Here is an 18808-nt window from a genome sequence, read left to right as displayed (position 1 = left end):
CCATAACATTCTTACCTGTGTCAAGATCTCCGATAACATAAATACTGGCTCCTATGGGTACAGCTCCATAAACAAAAGAGGAACTGGCAGGGATGCATAAATTCTGGTCATTAAGATAGATCCACCTGAAGACAAACAGAAGGAAAAAATTAAGGAAATCAAAAGATGACCACACATCTAGGAAGACTCCAGCGACAATAAAACTTGTTGAGCCTCCAACAGTACTAGGCATCACACCAGTAAATCTCAACCCTACACTCCACTTCTAGGTAACCACTGATTTTCTTTCTTTTTATTTTACTTCTTTATTTTTAATCCTCACCTGAGGATATGCTTTTATTGATCTCAGAAAGAGAGGAAGGGAGAGGGAGAGAAAGAGAAACATCGATGTGAGAGAGAAACATCGATCAGGTGCCTCCCGTACGCACCTGACCGGCGAATGAACCTGCAACCTGGGAATCAAACCTGCAATTTTTTGGTGTGTGGGACAACACTCCACCAACTGAGCCACCTGGCCAGGACACCAGTGATTTGCTTTGTCACTCTAGTTATTAGTTTTGCCTGTCCTAGAATGTCATATATAGTGAATCATAAAGAATATGCACTTTTCAATCTGCTCCTTTTGCTCGGCACAATGTTTCTGAGATTCATCCATGTGCCGCCTGCATTAATAATTTATTTTCATTTCCAAGTAGTATTCCATTATATGGACATGCCAGCATGTGTTTACACATTCACCTGCTGATGCTCATTTGGGTAGGGTATAATCTTGGTTATTGCAATGACGCCATTTTGGACATTAAGAGTGCAAATCTTTTTTGTGAGCATATGTTATGGACTTGTTTGGTTATATGGTTAAAGGTATATTTCACTTGATAAAAAAATGCCTCACGATTTTCCAGCATGTTGTGCCACTTTGCATTCTGGTTAGCAATGTGTAAGAAGTCCGTCTGCTTGGCATTACCACCAGTCTTTGTCATTTTATCTGTATTAGTGGTATGCACTGCTCTGCAGACTAATGACGTTGAACGTCTCTGCATGTGCTTAATGGCCATTTTATATCTTCTTTTGTGAAATGTCTGTTCAAAGATATGCTAAAATTGGGTTTTCTGTCTCCTATTGACTTCAATATTCTTTATGTTAGTGGACACAAGTCCTTTATTAGATACATATATCATGAAAATTTTTCTCAGCATGTAGACTGTCTTCATTTTCTTAATGGAGCCTTTTGAAGAACAGAAGTTTCCATTTTGATGCATTCCAGTCCATCCTTTTTTTCTGTTATAGTTCATGCTTTCTGTGTCCTTCTAGGAAATCTCTGCCTACTCCAAGGCTGCAAATATTTTCCTCCTGTGCTCTTTTCTGGAAATTTCATGGTGCCAACTTTTACATTTAGGTCTTAGGATACATTTCAAGTCCATTTTTGTGTATGGTATGAGGTAAGAAAGAGTCATGGTTCTTTTTCTTCTTTGTATATGTATCTAGTTGTTCCAGCATCATTTGCTGAAAAGATGTTTCTTTCCTCTCTAAATGGCCTTGGCACTTCTGTTTAAAATCAATTTAATAACCACTAAAAGGATCTGGGGCTCCCTGAAGAAGTGGTTGGTTCCACAGCTGAGACAGAAAATACAAGATGAGCCTGGAGCATCCTGTGCTGGCAGAGAGGAAATGCTTAAGTAAGGATGGGGTGTGTCAGAGGGACCCAGGGGCCAATTCCCAATGGCCAGAGCTGGAACAAACTGAGCAACCAAATAAGGCTCGTATCAGATTTATAACTCAGAATAAAATAAACACCAATGCGTCCACACTGATACAATAATTGACTACATTAAAAAATAGAAAGAAGGGACAGGTCTTCTTTAGGGAATTCCAGTTAATAAATGTAGAAAAAATGAGAGTAATAGGAAAATCATCATAAGCAAACACCACAGGAATAACTACTGCAGGCTTGTCCATTGATGGGTGCTAAATTAGTGGCGAGAGTTTAAGGAAAAACAATGCATGTATACTGAAAAATTCTTTCTTCTAAGATATTAATTATAAAGGGAAAAATAGCAACTTCATAGTGGAGAAACCCAACAGACACCATTTTAACCAGGTAATCAAGGTTAGCATCACAGTAATAAAACATATTTAAAAAATTTTTTTTAATTGATTTCAGAGAGGCAGGGAGAGGGAGAGAGAGATAGAAACATTAATGATGAGAGAGAATCACTGATAAGGCTGCCTCCTGCATGCCCTTTACTGGGGATCAAGTCCACAACCTGGACATGTGCCTTGACTAGGAATCGAACTGTGACCTCCTGGTTCTTGGTCGATGCTCAACCGTGAGCCACACCAGCCGTGCAGTAACACTACATACTGGTATTGACATCATGTTCTACCTGGCGTGGTGCAGAGAAGGACATGGCACCACTGCTGTGGTATTCCTGCCCCCAAATGCCTAACACAGCCAAATCACAAGATATCATTAGACAAACCCAAATTAAGAGACATCCTTTAAAAATCTGACCAATAATCTTCCAGAGTATCAGAGGGACACAGGGGCTGATTCCCAATGGCCAGAGGACTGAAAGACCAGGAAGACTGGGGAACCGTCACACATGAAAGGAGACTAAAGAAATGCAACAACCAAGTGTACTGTCAGACCCTGAGCTGGATTCTGGAGCAGAGGGAAAAAGACAGCAGTAGACAAGCTAGTCAAATTCAAATAAAGTCTGTAGTTTACTTAATAATATTATACCAAGGTTAATACCCTGATTTTTATATCTGAACTGTAGTTATGGAAGATGTTAACATAAGAAAAAGATGGGTGAGTAGCTTATGGGAACTCTATTTTTGCAATTTTCCTACAAGTCTAAAATTATTCCAAAATAAAAAATAAAAGTTTGGGTGTTTTGGTTGTTTGTTTGTTGTTTTTTTTTTTTTGCTTAAACACACACACACACACACACACACACACACAACTAGACTGCTGAATAATGATGTTCACTCAAGGTAATCTAACCAATTTCCCTTTTATAGCTAAAGGCACAACCTGGTCATAGTAGACATTAGTCAGACCTTGGGAATGTATCTAAACCATTGAGAACCACCAAAGTCCAGGCCAATACCCACTGCTGGAGCATACAGATGCATGGGCATTGCTCCTGGTATCTCTAACTCTCTATGAAGTGTCTAATAAGCCAGAGGTGTAGTTGAGAGCATCTCAATGCTAAATAAAAATGCAAAACTATCTCACTGAGAACAGCACCTTTATTTCAATGAATACTGCTAGTATTTCCATATTGTTATAAAAAGAGTAACTTCCATAATTTTGAATTTCAAGAAACATGAAAGCAAAATGATTTGTCTAAGATCCTATACAAGTCAGAAGCAAAACTAATAAGAGCTGCCATATTTTAAAATACTTCATCTACCATTGAATCATCTAACACCTGAATGTTGACTAGTATCCAATAGTTGGCTGGAACTGGGAACACAGTTTGGCCCAACTCTAAAATGCCTCTAATTAATAGGAAAAGTGAAAAATCTAAGAGCTTTCATGAAAAGTGAAAACAGGGACTTGAATAGGCCTTTGAGAGAAAAAGTTTGGAAATGTCAAACTACAATAACTAACTGGCTTATTCACATTTTGTGTCTTCAGGGCTAAACATAAATATCTAAACCCGGACATTTAATTTTTCACCAGTCTCTGAATCAAACAAGCTGAAGAAAATCCCTATGCCTTGTCAGCAGCTGAAATGCACCGCAGGGCCAATCCCAGTGGACACACACGCACTTTTCTGAACAAACCCATTAAAAGACCATGTGTGCTTAGCAGGTCAATGGTCACTCTAAATTAAGACATTATGAGTACATTATCTGCAGAAAAAGCACATCAGGATACAATGTTTTGGAATAATTTTACAGAGTTGAGAACATAATCCTTCTCTGGAATAAGTAATGCTGAAAAAACTGGTCTATGTGGATGATGTACCAAAAGCAGATCAATAATTCAGACTTCCTGGGTTTCAGAAAAGTCACCCTGATCTATTTTACATAGTGCTGAGGCTTCAAATTAACTAAAATTAACACGAAAACTTAATTGGAGCACGTACTTGCTGTTGCTTATAAAACTGATATGAAAGGCATATGGTTTTCCATTTCTTTTTCTACCACCTATCACCTCATTGACCTGGGACACTTTAGCTAACCCAGTCTTGTTCTGTCATCTGTAAAGGAGGGACACCAGACACCATCACCAACCTCAAGTGACTGTTGGGAGGATGAAATGAAATTGCCAACATAAAGCACTTTGCATAGTGTCTAGTGCATAGCAGGCATCATTAAGTGGTAGTAGATTTTTATAATGGCCAAGGCAATGTTATGCCTTTAGTTACAAGGTTTTTAAACACAGGCTTATTAGGACGTGGAGGCTATAATGATGAATCTGCTGGTAACTCAGGATTAAGAATGCTCCCTGAGAACAACACTTTAAAATATAGCAGGGCTCAATAGCAGCAAGCTTCAGAGAGAGGAGGGGAAACAGTTAAGGAGAGGAGAGAAGGAAGGAGGGGGCTGAGAGGGGAAGAAGGGGAAATCAACCCAGGAAAGAGAAGGAAAAAGGGAATCCTGGCTGGTGTGGTTCCATGGTTAGAGCGTCAGCCCATGCACCGAAGGAAGTGTCTCGGGTTCGATTCCCAGTCAAGGGCACATGCCTGGGTTGCAGGTTTGATCCTCACCCCAGTCAGGGTGCATGTGGGAGGCAACCAATTTATGTGTCTTTCTCACATTGATGTTTTTCTTTGTCTCTCTCTTTCTTTCTCTCCCTTCTTCCCTCCCTCCCTCCCTCCCTCCCTCCCTCCCTCCCTCCCTCCCTCCCTCCCTCCCTCCCTCCCTTTTTCCCTCCCTTTTTCCCTCCCACTCTCTCTAAAAATCAAAGGAAAAAATATCCTCAGGTGAAGATTAACAAAAAAAAAAAAAAAGAAGAAGAAGGAAAGAGGAAGCTTTAGTGAGTGAGATTTCTGCTTTTAGGGAGAAAGGAACTTTTTTAAAAAAAACAACAACACATATTTTTATTTATTTCAGAGAGAAAGGGAGAGGGAGAGAGAGAGAGAGAGAAACATCAATGAGAGAGAATCATTGATTGGCTGCTTCCTGCATGCCCTACACTGGAGATTGAGACTGCAAACCAGGCATGTGCCCTGACCAGGAATCGAACCGTGACCTCCTGGTTCATAGGTTCATGCTCAACCACTGAGCCATGCTGGCCGGTCAGGAAGGAACTCTTAACAAGCTGATCCTCCTGCAAGGAACAGCTACAGGCTCTGGACAAAATACAACAAACAACTGCCTGAGGGCCTGGAGTGTGAGCAAAAGCAGGCAGATTTGGGGGAAATGCTAAAAACTGAACAAGCATCTCACGTGGAGTATTTCCATTCTTTGGTAGCTTTACCGGAGGGGAGTGGCTTGGGGCAGCTGAAACCCCCAAGAGAAAACCCTGCTATCTTTCTGGCCATTGGAATCAGGGTAAACAGAGCAACCAGAATCACTGAAGTGTGTGTGTGTGTGTGTGTGGGGGGGTGGGGTGGGGGCGGGGGGCGGTCTCAGAAAGATAAGCGGTAGAGAAGAACCCCTAAATTTATGGGCACTCACATCTCAAGTCTTTGACTGACCCCGTAACTACGAATGCTTGTAACTAAGGCTTGAAGGACAGACTGCGAGCGGCCGCCCATTGTGGATGTGACAGCCTGCAGTCTGAGTCTAACCAAGTCCACTGCCTGCTAAAGATCTCAGAGCAGCACTCTAAAGCAATATGAGTCCTCAGGGCCTCGACAACGTTCAGTTCACAGCGTTCAGGATGCAATCCAAAATTACTCAACAAAAGAAGAGCCAGAAAAATAACTCATTCTCAAGGGAATAAATAATCAACAGACGCCAACTCTGCGATGACTCAGATGTTGAAATTATCTATCAGTCAGGGACTCGAATGCAGCTACCATGACTCTGCTCAGTAAGGGAGAGGAAAATGTGCTTATGATGAAACACGGGAGGTTTCAGCAGAAAAATAAAAAAAAATTAAAAACTCTACCTGAAGAAGCTAGGAAAGGAGGAGCACAATAAACCCTAAGTAAAAGGAAAGGAACAACGTAGACAGAAGCAGAAGCCAATGGAATGGAAAACACACGATGGAGAAAATGAACATCAACAGCTGGTTCCTTGGAAAGGTAAACGCAGTGGTAGGCTTTGTCAACAGAGGGTGCTGGAGGGACTGCAGGCCTGTCCTGGTGCTGAACATGGTTAGCTCGATTTGGTAAGCAATGGGGAAATAGGAAGAATCTTCTGCAGGAGATGATAGATCAAAGTGACATTACTCTTTCAGAAGCACAAGTGGGTGAGATGCATTAGAGAAGACGGGTTAGAAGGCTAATGACGCTGCACGGAGGAACGAGGATGCCTTGGAGTAGGAGCAGAGCAATAAAGGTGGGGTGAATGTAAAACATATTAGAGTTTAAACAAGAAGATAAGACTTGACAACTGATGAGACGTGAGGCACGGGAGAGAATCAAAGATGACCTTTTTGAGTATGGACAACGGGGAGGAGGTAGCATTAGTAAAAGAATGGGGGCATAAGGAACAGGAGTAGAGACACTGTCATTCTGACAAAGTTGTTCCTATGACTGGGTTTAACTTATGGCAATTTCTTTGCTCTCTTTCAGTTTGTTTTTTAGTCAGAAACACAGAAAATAATAAGATATGGCATTTTTCCAGGAAAGTTTTAACCTAAAAATAGGGAACAAAGGCAGGAAAGACAAGAGATTATCTAAAAACAATAAATGGTCTCTGATTTTATACAGATTGTTCATCTGGCAACAGTTTCCAGAGAATGCAAATATAACATACTTGGAAACATCTGATCTTTTAAGGAATAAAAAAAAATGTTATTTTATTTCTATAGATATTTATGGGAAAGCCTATGTTTTCAAGGCAAGATAGTATGGGAGCTGAGAAGGTTGACTCTGGGGCCAGAATGCCTGAGTTCAAATGCAAGCTCTACCACTTGCGATCTGTGTGTCTTTGGGCACATACCTAACCTCTGTGTGTTTTGGTTTCCTCATAAATAATAAAAAGAGTACCTATATCGAAGAGGGTTATTGTAAAGATTAAATGAGTTGAATGAGTTAATACATGGTGCTTAGTGGTACAAATGTGCTTAGTGTCATCTAAACAAGAATTCTATATAACTGACCCCCACATCCTCCCCTGCGGATGAAAATCTGTGTATGACTTCTGACTCCCGCAAAACTTAACTACTAATAGCTTACTGTTGACCGGAAGCCTTACTGATAACATAAACCGTCAATTGACACATATTCTAATAATAAACTGTATTCTAACAGTAAACTAGAGAAAAAATATTAAGAAAATCATAAGGAAGAGAAAATACATTTATAGTACTGTATGTATTTATTGGAAAAAAATCTGCATTTAAATGGACCCACACAGTTCAAACCTATGTTGTTCAAGGGTGAACTGTATGCTATATTAACAAGAGAAATTCAGCTTTCTTCAATTTATGAACTAACATTGAAGAGCTTAGAAATAAGAAAACTAAAGATACATGCATTTTATTTAAAAGTGCTTTTAAATAGCAAGAAAGGAGCAATTCTCTTATGTTTAACCATTATGAGCTGAAAGCAATACACTGACATTTAAAGCTTATCAACTATAAATATGAAACCTGATAGAAATATAAGACTGAGAAACTTTGCAGCCTGATTTAAGTCCTATATACTCAAAACAGGGACAGAAAATGGTAAAATCATAAACAACCTTGATTATTCCAACCTTGATTATTATAGCTCTCTAGCTCGTACTATGTAAACAGTAATTTAGCCATTATAAAAAAAAAAAAGCTTGTATCAATACTTTATCAGAAACCAAACACACTGACCACTGCTTGTTAATGAAATTGGGCAGACCACCTTGAGATTCATTTGGGCAGGAAATTAATATATTACTTCATACCTTGGACAGTCAACCCTCATAGTAATAGCATGTTAAGGAAGAGAAATCTAGAAAAGTCTGAAATTTTGCCTCCCCAGCCCCACCATAGCAACACATCCTCTAAATTGCTCTCACACTTTGTCTAATAAATTCTCCTAAGATAGTTTACCCCTGTAATTGAAGGGGAAAATAGGCTATGCAAATACCCTAAATTTAAAATACATTAAGTTAGGTAATATTTTTATCCTATCTAATAAAAGAGTAATACGCAAATTAAACACCATGCTGCTACACCCACAGGCCACGCCCACCAGCCAATCAGGAGCAAGTATGCAAATTAACCCCAACCAAGATGGCTGCAGCCACGGAGCGAGCAGGAAGGAGGCTTGGGTGTCCCCGGCAATGGAGGAAGCCAAGCTTTCTACACACCCTGGCGGGCCCAGGCCTCCACTCCAGGCTTGGCTCCACTCCAGGCTACAAAGTTTCAATTGTAGAAGATAAATAAATCCCAGATACCAGGATGTCCGCTTGGGTCACCGGGGGGCGTGGCCGGCCTGCAAACCACCACAGGCCCCTCGCCCAGGCCACCCCACGCCCCAAGGGAACCCCCACTCTGATCCGGGACACCCTTCAGGGCAAACCAGCTGGCCCCCACCCGTGCACCAGGCCTCTATCCTACCTAATAAAAGAGTAATATGCAGATTGACCATCACTCCAACACACAAGATAGCTGCCCCCATGTGGTCAAAGATCTTGCCCCCATGTGGACACAAGATGGCCACCACAAGATGGCCAGCAGGGGAGGGCAGTTGGGGGGGACCAGGTTTGCAAGGGAGGGCAGTTGGGGGTGATCAAGCCTGCAGGGGAGGGCAGTTAGGGGTGACCAGGCTGGCAGAGGAGGGAAGTTGTGGGTGACCGGGCCTGCAGGGGAGAGCAGTTGGGGGGGACTAGGCCTGCAGGGGAGGGCAGTTAGGGGCAAACAGGCTGGCAGGGGAGTGGTTAGGGGGTGATCAGGCTGGCAGGCAGAAGCGGTTCGGGGCAATCAGGAAGGCAGGCAGGCGAGCAGTTGGGAGCCAGCAGTCCTGGATTGTGAGAGGGATGTCCAACTCCTACTGGGATCGGGCCTAAACGGGCAGTCAGACATCCCTCGAGGGGTCCCAGATTGGAAAGGGTGCAGGCTGGGCTGAGGAACACCCCCCCCCCCCCCCGTGCATGAATTTGGTGCACTGGGCCTCTAGTATCTTAATAAAATCTTGGTAAGTGCTCACTGCTTGCCCTAATCTAAAATTAAGAGCCCTGGCTGGTGTGGCTCAGTTGGTTGAGCAACATCCCCTGCACCAAAAGTTTGCCGGTTTGATTCCCGGTCAAGACACATGCCTGGGTTGCAGGCTCAATTTCTGGTAGGGGCCATGCAAGAGGCAGCCCATCAGTGTTTCATTATTACATTGATGTTTCTCTCTCTCTCTCCCTTCTTCTCTCTCTAGAAATCAATAAAAATTCTTTTTAAAAAATATGAAATTAAACATTATATTATGGCACCCTCTTCTGGTAATATGACTGAAACACTATCACAAGATTAATTTTAGCATGGCAGCTTCCCTGCAGGATTTGAACATATTACTGCAATAAGAATACTGTTTAGTGGTTATAACAACAACAACAACAAATACTGCAAAAACAAAAACCCTGTGAGAGAAGGGAAGAAGGGGGAGGTTGGGAAGAATGCTACCTACTCCACAAGACATTTATGCAGCCTGATACAACAATTCACTCAGTTAATTAGCATTTTGCTGAGTGTCTAATACAGGCCAGTTGCAAAGCTGAAGCTAGGATTTAAAGTTGGCATGGTTGGACCATGCCCTGATGGAGCTTACGGTGAACAATTACAATCCAAGAGTAAGACATGTACAGAGTGTTATGAAATTACAGACTGAGGAACCCAATCAGACCTCTAGAGAGTGATAAATAAGCAGAGTTTTGGAACAGGCCAAATTAACTGGATAAATGTGGGAAGGGAAATTTTAAGCAAAAGAATAGTATAAAAGCTCAGAACTGAGATAATCATGACATGTTTGGGGGAAAATGTACTGGATTGAACAGTAGCAGAAAAAGTAGCCAAAGGTCATACCACAAAAGGCCAAATATGCTAAGTTAAGGAGTTCAATATCAAGTATGCATTAGACATAGTTCCTAAATAGATGAGATAATTCTGTTAATGTTGTAATTAGCTACTTACTAATAGGAAAGGAGCAAAGGGAAGGCCAGACATTATAAGCATGGCTATCTGGCAGCTTCACCAGGAAGCTGCAACTTTACACTGGGAAGGGGTTCAACAAAGGGGAAGGTGGATGCATGCAGAGTCAAGTTCGGGTGACATAAGGAAAATACTTGCCTGTCACTCTAACCTGGGAACAAAGATCATTGGCTTTGGGTAGAGCCAAAGCAAGCCCATGAAAATTTGGGAGTATAAAATCCCAAGACAAAGGAATTCTCTCTCTCTTGTTCCCCTGGCTTTGCTCCTGCTTCTTTGCCCTTGCCCATGTTCTCTCCATAGCCAGGTGACCCTAGAAGTGCCAGGTCATGCAGACCCCTCACACAATGGATTGCAAATGGAAACACAAGCTAACCTAGCCTGATGCTGGACTGTGCAAATATGGAACAAAGGCTCTGGGCTGTGGCTTTAATCCTACCTCTGCTAAGATATAGCTGGACTTTTTTCCTGGTGGGACAAAAGGAGATGGGACCTTGGAAATTCGGGGGTTTAATTCCATGCAAATAAGTATCACTCATTCTCCTATGCAAGTCTCAGAAAATTCCTTTTCTCGTGACATCACAAGAAGCCCACTTCCACCAGCAACAGGTGGAGACACAGAGGACACCCCACTAATAACAATTCAATGAAGTAACTTGAAAACAAAACTAAATAAAGCGAAAACATCACTTTGAAAGGAAAAAAAAGTTGCAGAAGCTACGTGAAACAATTCATAATTACCTTTTAAACTCATCATGGTAGAATTCAGACTTGCAAGTTACCATCTCACTACCCTGGATGTCCTCGCGACTTCTGACTCCCCCAAATACATACAGTTCCATGGCAACTCCACAGGCTACAGCTCCAAATCTGAAAGGTCACACAGAGCTGATTAGGTATTTGATTTACAACTCCTGACTCAATTCCCTAATTCCTCTTCTGCTTGTTTTAACTCTGCAATACTCAGTGTTTGGTGAATATGCAGTTCTTCCTTTTTCAGGAAATGGATTATTCATTTAATTTTATATAAACTAAATGCCAAGTCAAATAAAAGGTTCATTTAAACGAAAGGAAGAGCAAAAGCCAGGTTCAGGGGAAAGTCCATAAGCACATTCTTTCACCTTCTCTCTTTCAGCGGACATATAGCAGTCCATTGCTGGGTCCTTGGGTCATAACATTCCACAGATTCAAAAAGTTTTCCATATGACCCTCCACCCATGGCATAGATTTTCTTTTTCATAGCTGCATAGCAGCCAATCTGAAATAAGAAAGCAACAGTGGGGAGGCAACATTTATTATTGAAGTTTATAGATAGATTAATATTCACTTATCTAAGACTTCTAATAGTAAAACTATGGTGTTTTCCAATATTACAAATGATTTAAAAATGAGAAGAAGAGCAAGGTACTACACATATTGTTAATCCTCAGAAAAGAATTAACTTCATCTAATACTATTTCACTAAGATAATTAATAACCCTCTTATTCAGGGAACTTTCCAGTCTATCTTTTCATCACTATTGAAGATTCCAAGATTTAGATTCCATGAGCAAGATTTCACTCAATTCCTGCCCAAATAATTTATTTGAAAGGGCACAGACAGTGAGAGAACATATTATGAGTATATGTCATTACTTAAAGGTGTACATACCTACAGCACTGAACAAAACTCTGGCTTGATGACAAACTCACTGCTATCCCAGAGAGTATAAATAAAGACAGATGCTCTCTAGAGCCAATGTCACCATTTGTGTGTTTTTTATTCTACCCAGTGAGCAATGGTAGTTCTTTACCTCAAAATTAATGTTTCTCCCCAGTCCTGATGATTAAGAAAATAGGTTTAGAAGATGTGATTGCTTCCTAGGTTAGTGCACTAACAAAGCATTTCTCAAGTGTAGCCCTTGGACACAGCAGTGCCACACTGCCACTGTTAGAATAAATGCTCACACACCCTCCGTTTCCCACCTTGGTGTATGGCTGATGATAACAAAGGCAAGCTACCAACAGAGGCAGAATTCTGTAACACTATCAATTGTATTAAAAGGCTTATGTAGGAAATAATAAAATCCAGTTTGTAATCACAAGATATGGTTCTCACCTTTCTAACCATGGTCAAATCAGGTTGCTTTGTCCAGGTTTTAGAATAAATATCATAACACTCCATGGAAATTAGCTCTTTTTCACCATCCTCTCCTCCTAAAATGTACAGCATTCCATCTATCTCCACAATTCCAAAGTTATGTCTTGCCTGAAAAGACATCAAAGATCTTTGTATACAAAAGGCTATCATACTGAAAGCCAGTATTATGGATTTAATAAAAATTACAGATATGTTCCAGCAAAGAAGTCCATGCTCAAAACCCTCTCTCTCAAATATGTCTGCTTTCCCTAGCAGCTCACTCTGTCTATCACAATAGACAGAGAACCCAAGCCTAGGAATTTCTCAAAACAAGGGAATTACCTGCATGGTAAATTCTCATTCACAATCAGTACTTTTTACTCACAAGAGCTCACAAAAAGAAAAACACACACATTAACTTCTGGTTCAGTGAGATTCTCTGGGCAAGTGTTTCCAAGTTGATGTTTGAAAGACAAGAACCACAGTAACAGGACTGCCAGCAGCGGAGAAGCAGTGTGGGAAACAGGTCTGTGCGAAGGCTATGGGCAATGACAGAAGCTTGAGGCATTTCACATTCATTTGTCAATCTTTTCTTAGTGTCCCCTATACACCCAGAAATATTCTAGCACTGAAGATAGAATGCCGGCCAAACACAGACAAAATCCCCTGCCATCAAGAGTTTGTGTGAACGCTCTAGTTGGTTTGACTTAGTGGATAGAGCATCAGCCTGCAGACTGAAGGGTCCTGGGTTCGATTCCGGGCAAGGGCATGTATCTCAGTTGCAGGCTCAATCGCCAGCCCTCGTCGGGGCATGTGCGGGAGGCAACCAATCGATGTGTCTCTCTCACATCAATGTTTCTCTCTGTCTCTCCCTCTCCATTTCACTCTCTCTAAAAAAAAAAAAAAAAAAAATCAATGGAAAAATATCCTCAAGTGAGGATTAACAAAACAAAAATAAAATATTTTGGGTGAAATTTGCAGTATTTGAGAAGGTGTTACATGGTATGAAAAGAAAGAAGGTAGGGTAGGGAAGACAGAACTGAGGAGCCGGAGGGAAGGTTGCCCTGGGACAAGGTGCTATATGGGCAAACATTGAAGGAAACAAGGAACATGGGTATCTGGCAAAGATCCTGAAGCAGGAGTATTTCTAGGTCTGAGAGACTGCGAGGAGATCAGACTGAGCAAGGGGATGGCACAGAGAGGAGAGCTGGGAGGGCAGGCACTGGCCTTAGGCAAGGGGGCCTGGCAGGGTTGCTACATTTTTTTCTTACACTCAAATGCAAAACAAAAGTGCCAACGGAAAAAAAACAACATACCGAACAAATGAAAAAGCAATGTTTTACCTCGTTCATTGGTGGCAATGCAGTCCATGAATTTGCATCTGGGTCATACTTTTCTCCTGAGCTCAGGGTCTGCTTATTTTCATCTTGGCCCCCAAATACAAACAAAAATCCTTCTGCAAAAATCAAAGGAGACACACAAGAAAGTTGAAACAAATCCTCAATACCCACCTCCAGTTGAATATAAATGCCATAGCTGTAGAGAGAGAATGTGGAGAAACCTTCTCTAATAACAACAACAGATTTGAGATCTTTATCAGATTCCATTCCTTCCTTGGTGGGAGAGGAAGTCTGAGTCACTGACCATTTTACTTCACTCAGTATGTTTGAATGGATTCCCTCTACCCTACAGCATAAAAGGAAGACACCACCCACTCAAGCCACCAAGCAGCTCTGGGTTATCTCAGGTCTTCTATTCTAGGAAACTATTCAATCTTTCTTTTAATGGCTTTGAGGGGATGAAAAAGACAAATCTAAACCCCAGGCCCACAGCAAATGTGCCTCTCCGAAGTTTTAACCCTCAGGATGAAGTCCAACCAGAACTAGAAACCAGATTTAAATCTCCTTGCCTATCCAGGAAATCTCAAGATTTGAATTTGATTAATAGTAATTCCAAATTAATACTGTGCTCAGGTATACAAAGAAACTAGACTCTATGAAGCAGACAATAGGAGGTAGTCTTGCAAAGAATTCAAATTTCAAATATTGAAATAATCAAGACTTAAACATCAATGCTTACTATGTTTAAGAAATAATGACAAATTTGAATATAACTCTTTGGAAATGGGACTATAGAAGTGACTAGCAGATCTGAAAAAGAGTTAAAGAGAATTTCTAGAAATAAAAAATAAAGAACAGATAAAATCAAAAGTTCAATAGATGGTTTTAATGGCAGATCCATCATAGTTAAAGAGATAATTCATTAAATGGAAGATAAATAAAAAGAAATAATAAAGAAAGCAATACAGTGTGGCAAAAACATAAAAAACAAAGTAATGGTAGGAGGCAGAAGATAGAGTAAAAATGTCTAGCCATGCTTAATCTGACTTCCAAAATCAAAGGGAGAAAGGAGAACAGAGCAGAGGCAGTATTTTGAAGACATAATGAATAAGATCCAGATTCAAAAGGCTGACCCACAGAGTCAAGATGCCCAATAATCCCCAAATATGGTAAAATGTCAAATAAAATGTGCATGTAAGCACACTGTAATGAAATGGTAGAAAACTAAGGAAAAAATATTTTAAATATAATCCTGAGAAAAGATAAGATTTTTAGGCTGACAACTTAACAACAATAACAGCCAGAAGTCAGTAGGAAGATATCTTCAATGTGCTGAAAAATAATAAATACCAACCTTAAATTCTATACCTTACAAAAATACCCTTTAAAAATGAAGGCAAAGTAATGATATTTTCAGACAAATAAATCTGAAGAGTTTGCTACCAACAGAACCACACTGAAGGAAAATCAAACGGATGAACTTTAAAGAGAAGGAAAATGATCCTAGATGGAAGGTCTGAGGAGCAAGGAAGGAAAAACAAAGTGGTAAACATGTGGGTAAGTTTACACAATCTACCTATAGTTACATATATAAAACATAGGTTAATGCAACATGTACATATGCAAATATTGTATTTATAAATGATCTTGTATTTTAATACTACTAAACTGGAAAACATGAAAAATAGAGTATAAAAGTACTGGTTAACTTTATTTTATTTTTTAAAATATATTTTATTGATTTTTTACAGAGAGGAAGGGAGAGAGATAGAGAGTTAGAAACATCGATGAGAGAGAAACATCGACCAGCTGCCTCCTGCACGCCCATTACTGTGAATGTGCCACAACCAAGGTACATGCCCTTGACCGGAATGGAACCTGGGACCCTTCAGTCTGCAGGCTGATGCTCTATCCACTGAGCCAAAACAGTTTCGGCTTTTTTTTTTTTAAATAGTACTGGTTAACTTTAGGCTTTGATAATAGGCTCTGGTTTCTAAGGAAACCTTCAAAGGAATATACACAAAGAATATAACTTCTAAACTAGTATAAAGGAAAAGAATAAATGACAAAAAAAAAAGGTCAATCAATTAAAAAATGCAAGAAAAGAAAAAATGCAGAAGAGCCTGGCAAATAGGAACTACTCAATCATTTCACAACCTCAGTCCATACAACTGGACACAATTCCCCTCCTCATGGCTTAAAGTTTCTGAAATATCAAATTCTCTAGGAAAATTTTGAAAATTAGTAATATAGGAACCTTTATGGTAGGTGTGCATGTGAGAAAATTCTAAATATGTATATACATTATGGGAGGAAAATTTAAGGAAGCAAATTCTGAAAAGATAGAACAGAGAAATCAGCCCTACATCCTGCTGGCTATACCACTCCATCCAGCTGCTTATTATTGACAATAGTTTCAATTAACCTGGCACCCAGAAAATTATTCCATTTCTACACTATAGTATAGATTTAGCCACTTCTAGAACATGGTATGGTGTGATATAGCTTTAAAAAATTTTAAGGTAACATTAGTGGGCAAGCAGAGACTATAAAGTAAGGATCCCAGAAGGACTGCTGACAAAAATGAGAATGAAGTGAAATGGTAGTTGTGGGGTGAACCCAAAAGGCAGATCCAAGATTAAGAGAAAGGAGGCCAACAGGAGTAAGGCAGCAAAGACAACCTTTTCTATCATTTCCTTGAGTAAGAGCTTTGAATACTGTGGAGCTATTTTCAAACTTGTAAAGGTCAACTAAATCATCCTTTCTGTGGTAAAATAACTTTATGCCATTGTTAAGTAATGTTTTCTAAAGTCTCATATGAAATGCCTGCTTTTACAATACACTCTTATTTTAGATACAGTTATATGTTGTAATTCTAAATTGAATTTCAAAGATGATGGGACTATCACAACTCCAAAAAATTCTGTGTTCCAAGTATGGTCACACAGCTCATTGCTTTTCTATCAGTTAGGTCATCAAGTAAAATAATGAAGTCTGAAAATTTGCTATATATTATTATTTGGGGACAACAAAGACTGACAGAATACACTCTTCTTACCATAGTCTTAAAAGTTAGAAATTTGTTGAAAATGTCATCACAGAGAGATAATAAAATTGTCTCTTTAAAAGGCTGTCAGCCCTGGTTGGTGTGGTTCAACAGTTAGAACATCAGCCAGTGAAGTGAAGGATCAAAGGGTTGAGAGTTCAAATCTGGGTCAAGGGCATCTACCTCGGTTGTAGGTTCGATCCCTGGCCCCAGTTGGGGTGTGTGCAGGAGGCAACCAATTGATGTGTCTGTGTCTCTCTTACATTCATATTTCACTTTCTCTCCCCTACAACCCCCCCGCCTCAGCATCCCTTTTACTCTCTCTAGAAATCAATGGGAAAAATATACTCGGGTGAAGATTAACCAAAAAAATAAAAAATAAATAAAAAAGGCTGAGTTGTTCTGTACAACCCAGAAATTACACATTACTTGATTGTGTGTTTAAGTAAAATTTCCCACAGAACGGTACCTGCTGAGAGCACTCCGTGGTTAATTCTTGGCATGCTTAAAGGGGCCAGTTCAATCCAAAGCTGCCTATTAGGGTCATAAAGAGGGCACATACAGCGCATTGCTGCTGTTGGTTTCCGTGAACTAAAAAGGGAAATACATTAGCAGTTAATATGTTTTATGTAGTTCTGCTACAATAACTATGACTACTTTTACCTCTCTAAAAAATGTTTAAACGATTTAAAAAATCTACTGCTATCATGCTTTAGATACTGAAAAATATTATGAATTCTTGTTCCCACAGAGATCTCTCTTCCCTTATACCATTTTCAAACCACACACACCCATACTTACACTCTTTCTTCTCCACCAACAGTCACAATGCACTCTGAGTAGCCCCGGGGTTTGAAATTGGCCAGCATTGCCTCTCCTTGCTGTGGCTGGCTCAATGGTATATTGCTGCACTCTTTGACAATTTCTCGTACTAATGGTTCATTCAGCATCTGTTCCCGTAAGTAGCTGGAGTCTAATCCTGAAACCCACAGTGCTGACATAACGTCCTTCATGTGGACCTACAGAAGAGGGCAGAGAGGATGGGGAGGAAAAATGGAGAATGCAATACACAGCTTTTAGAATATGGATTTCCCAACTCATGGAACACTGAAATGGTTGATAGTCAGACTATCAAGAGGCAAGTTATAAGTGCTAGTACTCCATGAATATGCTTACTAGCCCCTTTCCTTTCTATTTCCCATAGCCTTGATTTTTTTAAAAGTTTAACTTGAAAAAAGTCATCAATTCATATTTATATTTGATGTATCATTGCAAAGTTTCAAGCAGCTTTCTTTACACCCTATAGGGTTCCCATAGCAATAAGAAAACTTGTAAGAACTCTGCTATAATTTGCTTGAATATCAAATCATGTTTATAGAATTATATACAGTAATAGCTTGATACAATATGGTAAACCAGTTAATGAAAATGTTTCAACATTAATATTAAATGAAAAAATTAGAAAAGACAAAGTTAAAAAAAAATCCTGAGTACTATATAATTATTTCTTAAGTAATTATTGTTAAACATATCTAACATGTAAATATGAATTATATATTTTTCATGATCCATCATTAAATTTGAACCAAATGATTATAGCATTCTATATACACAAGGTGAAACTCTTTAATGACTAGTCTTTCTTAGTTTTGAAATAGTCATTTTAAGGTATACCTTCTATACCCTGAGTATTAAAAGGCAACAGTTTTTACAGCATCATGTTCAGATTAACCAAAGGATGAAAAACTGCCTCTTGTTTCCAAAGCAGTCAATTGACCTTAGCATCCTCATCACTTTCAGGCAAGAAGAGGGTAAGGGAGAAACTACTGATAGTGGTCTCAGCGAATAGCACAAGCTGGAAAATGTTCTATCTCCTTCCCTAACTTACCCAACTAATGTGGAAAATAGAATATCAACTGTGTAACTATGCTGAGACTACAAGCATAGTTTCTGGACATACTCATAGGCCTATAGAATTTACATAACTATACGATAATCATTAAAACGTAAGTCAATGGTTATCAAGAACTTAATAATGCAATTGTACATTTCAAAAACTACTC

The 18808-nt window shown here is 39.7% G+C and overlaps 1 protein-coding gene across 2 annotated transcripts in view; it reads right to left on the bottom strand.

Annotated features, from left to right (window-relative positions):
* The window catches only part of GAN (gigaxonin), a 62519-nt gene that overhangs the window by 13466 nt on the left and 30245 nt on the right, over positions 1-18808 (bottom strand). For both annotated transcript variants that reach the window (XM_079800725.1, XM_079800724.1), the window contains exons 4-10: positions 17547-17764; positions 17215-17336; positions 13703-13815; positions 12339-12488; positions 11362-11498; positions 10982-11110; positions 16-125 (exon numbers count right to left, since the gene is read on the bottom strand). In XM_079800725.1, the coding sequence (XP_079656851.1) occupies positions 16-125; positions 10982-11110; positions 11362-11498; positions 12339-12488; positions 13703-13815; positions 17215-17336; positions 17547-17764 (979 nt within the window). The remainder of the gene's footprint in view (positions 1-15; positions 126-10981; positions 11111-11361; positions 11499-12338; positions 12489-13702; positions 13816-17214; positions 17337-17546; positions 17765-18808) is intronic.

Source organism: Cnephaeus nilssonii (assembly GCF_951640355.1).
Source record: "Cnephaeus nilssonii genome assembly, chromosome: 20".
Taxonomy (NCBI): Eukaryota; Metazoa; Chordata; class Mammalia; order Chiroptera; family Vespertilionidae; genus Cnephaeus; species Cnephaeus nilssonii.
This window is presented reverse-complemented; position numbering and strand designations above follow the sequence as displayed.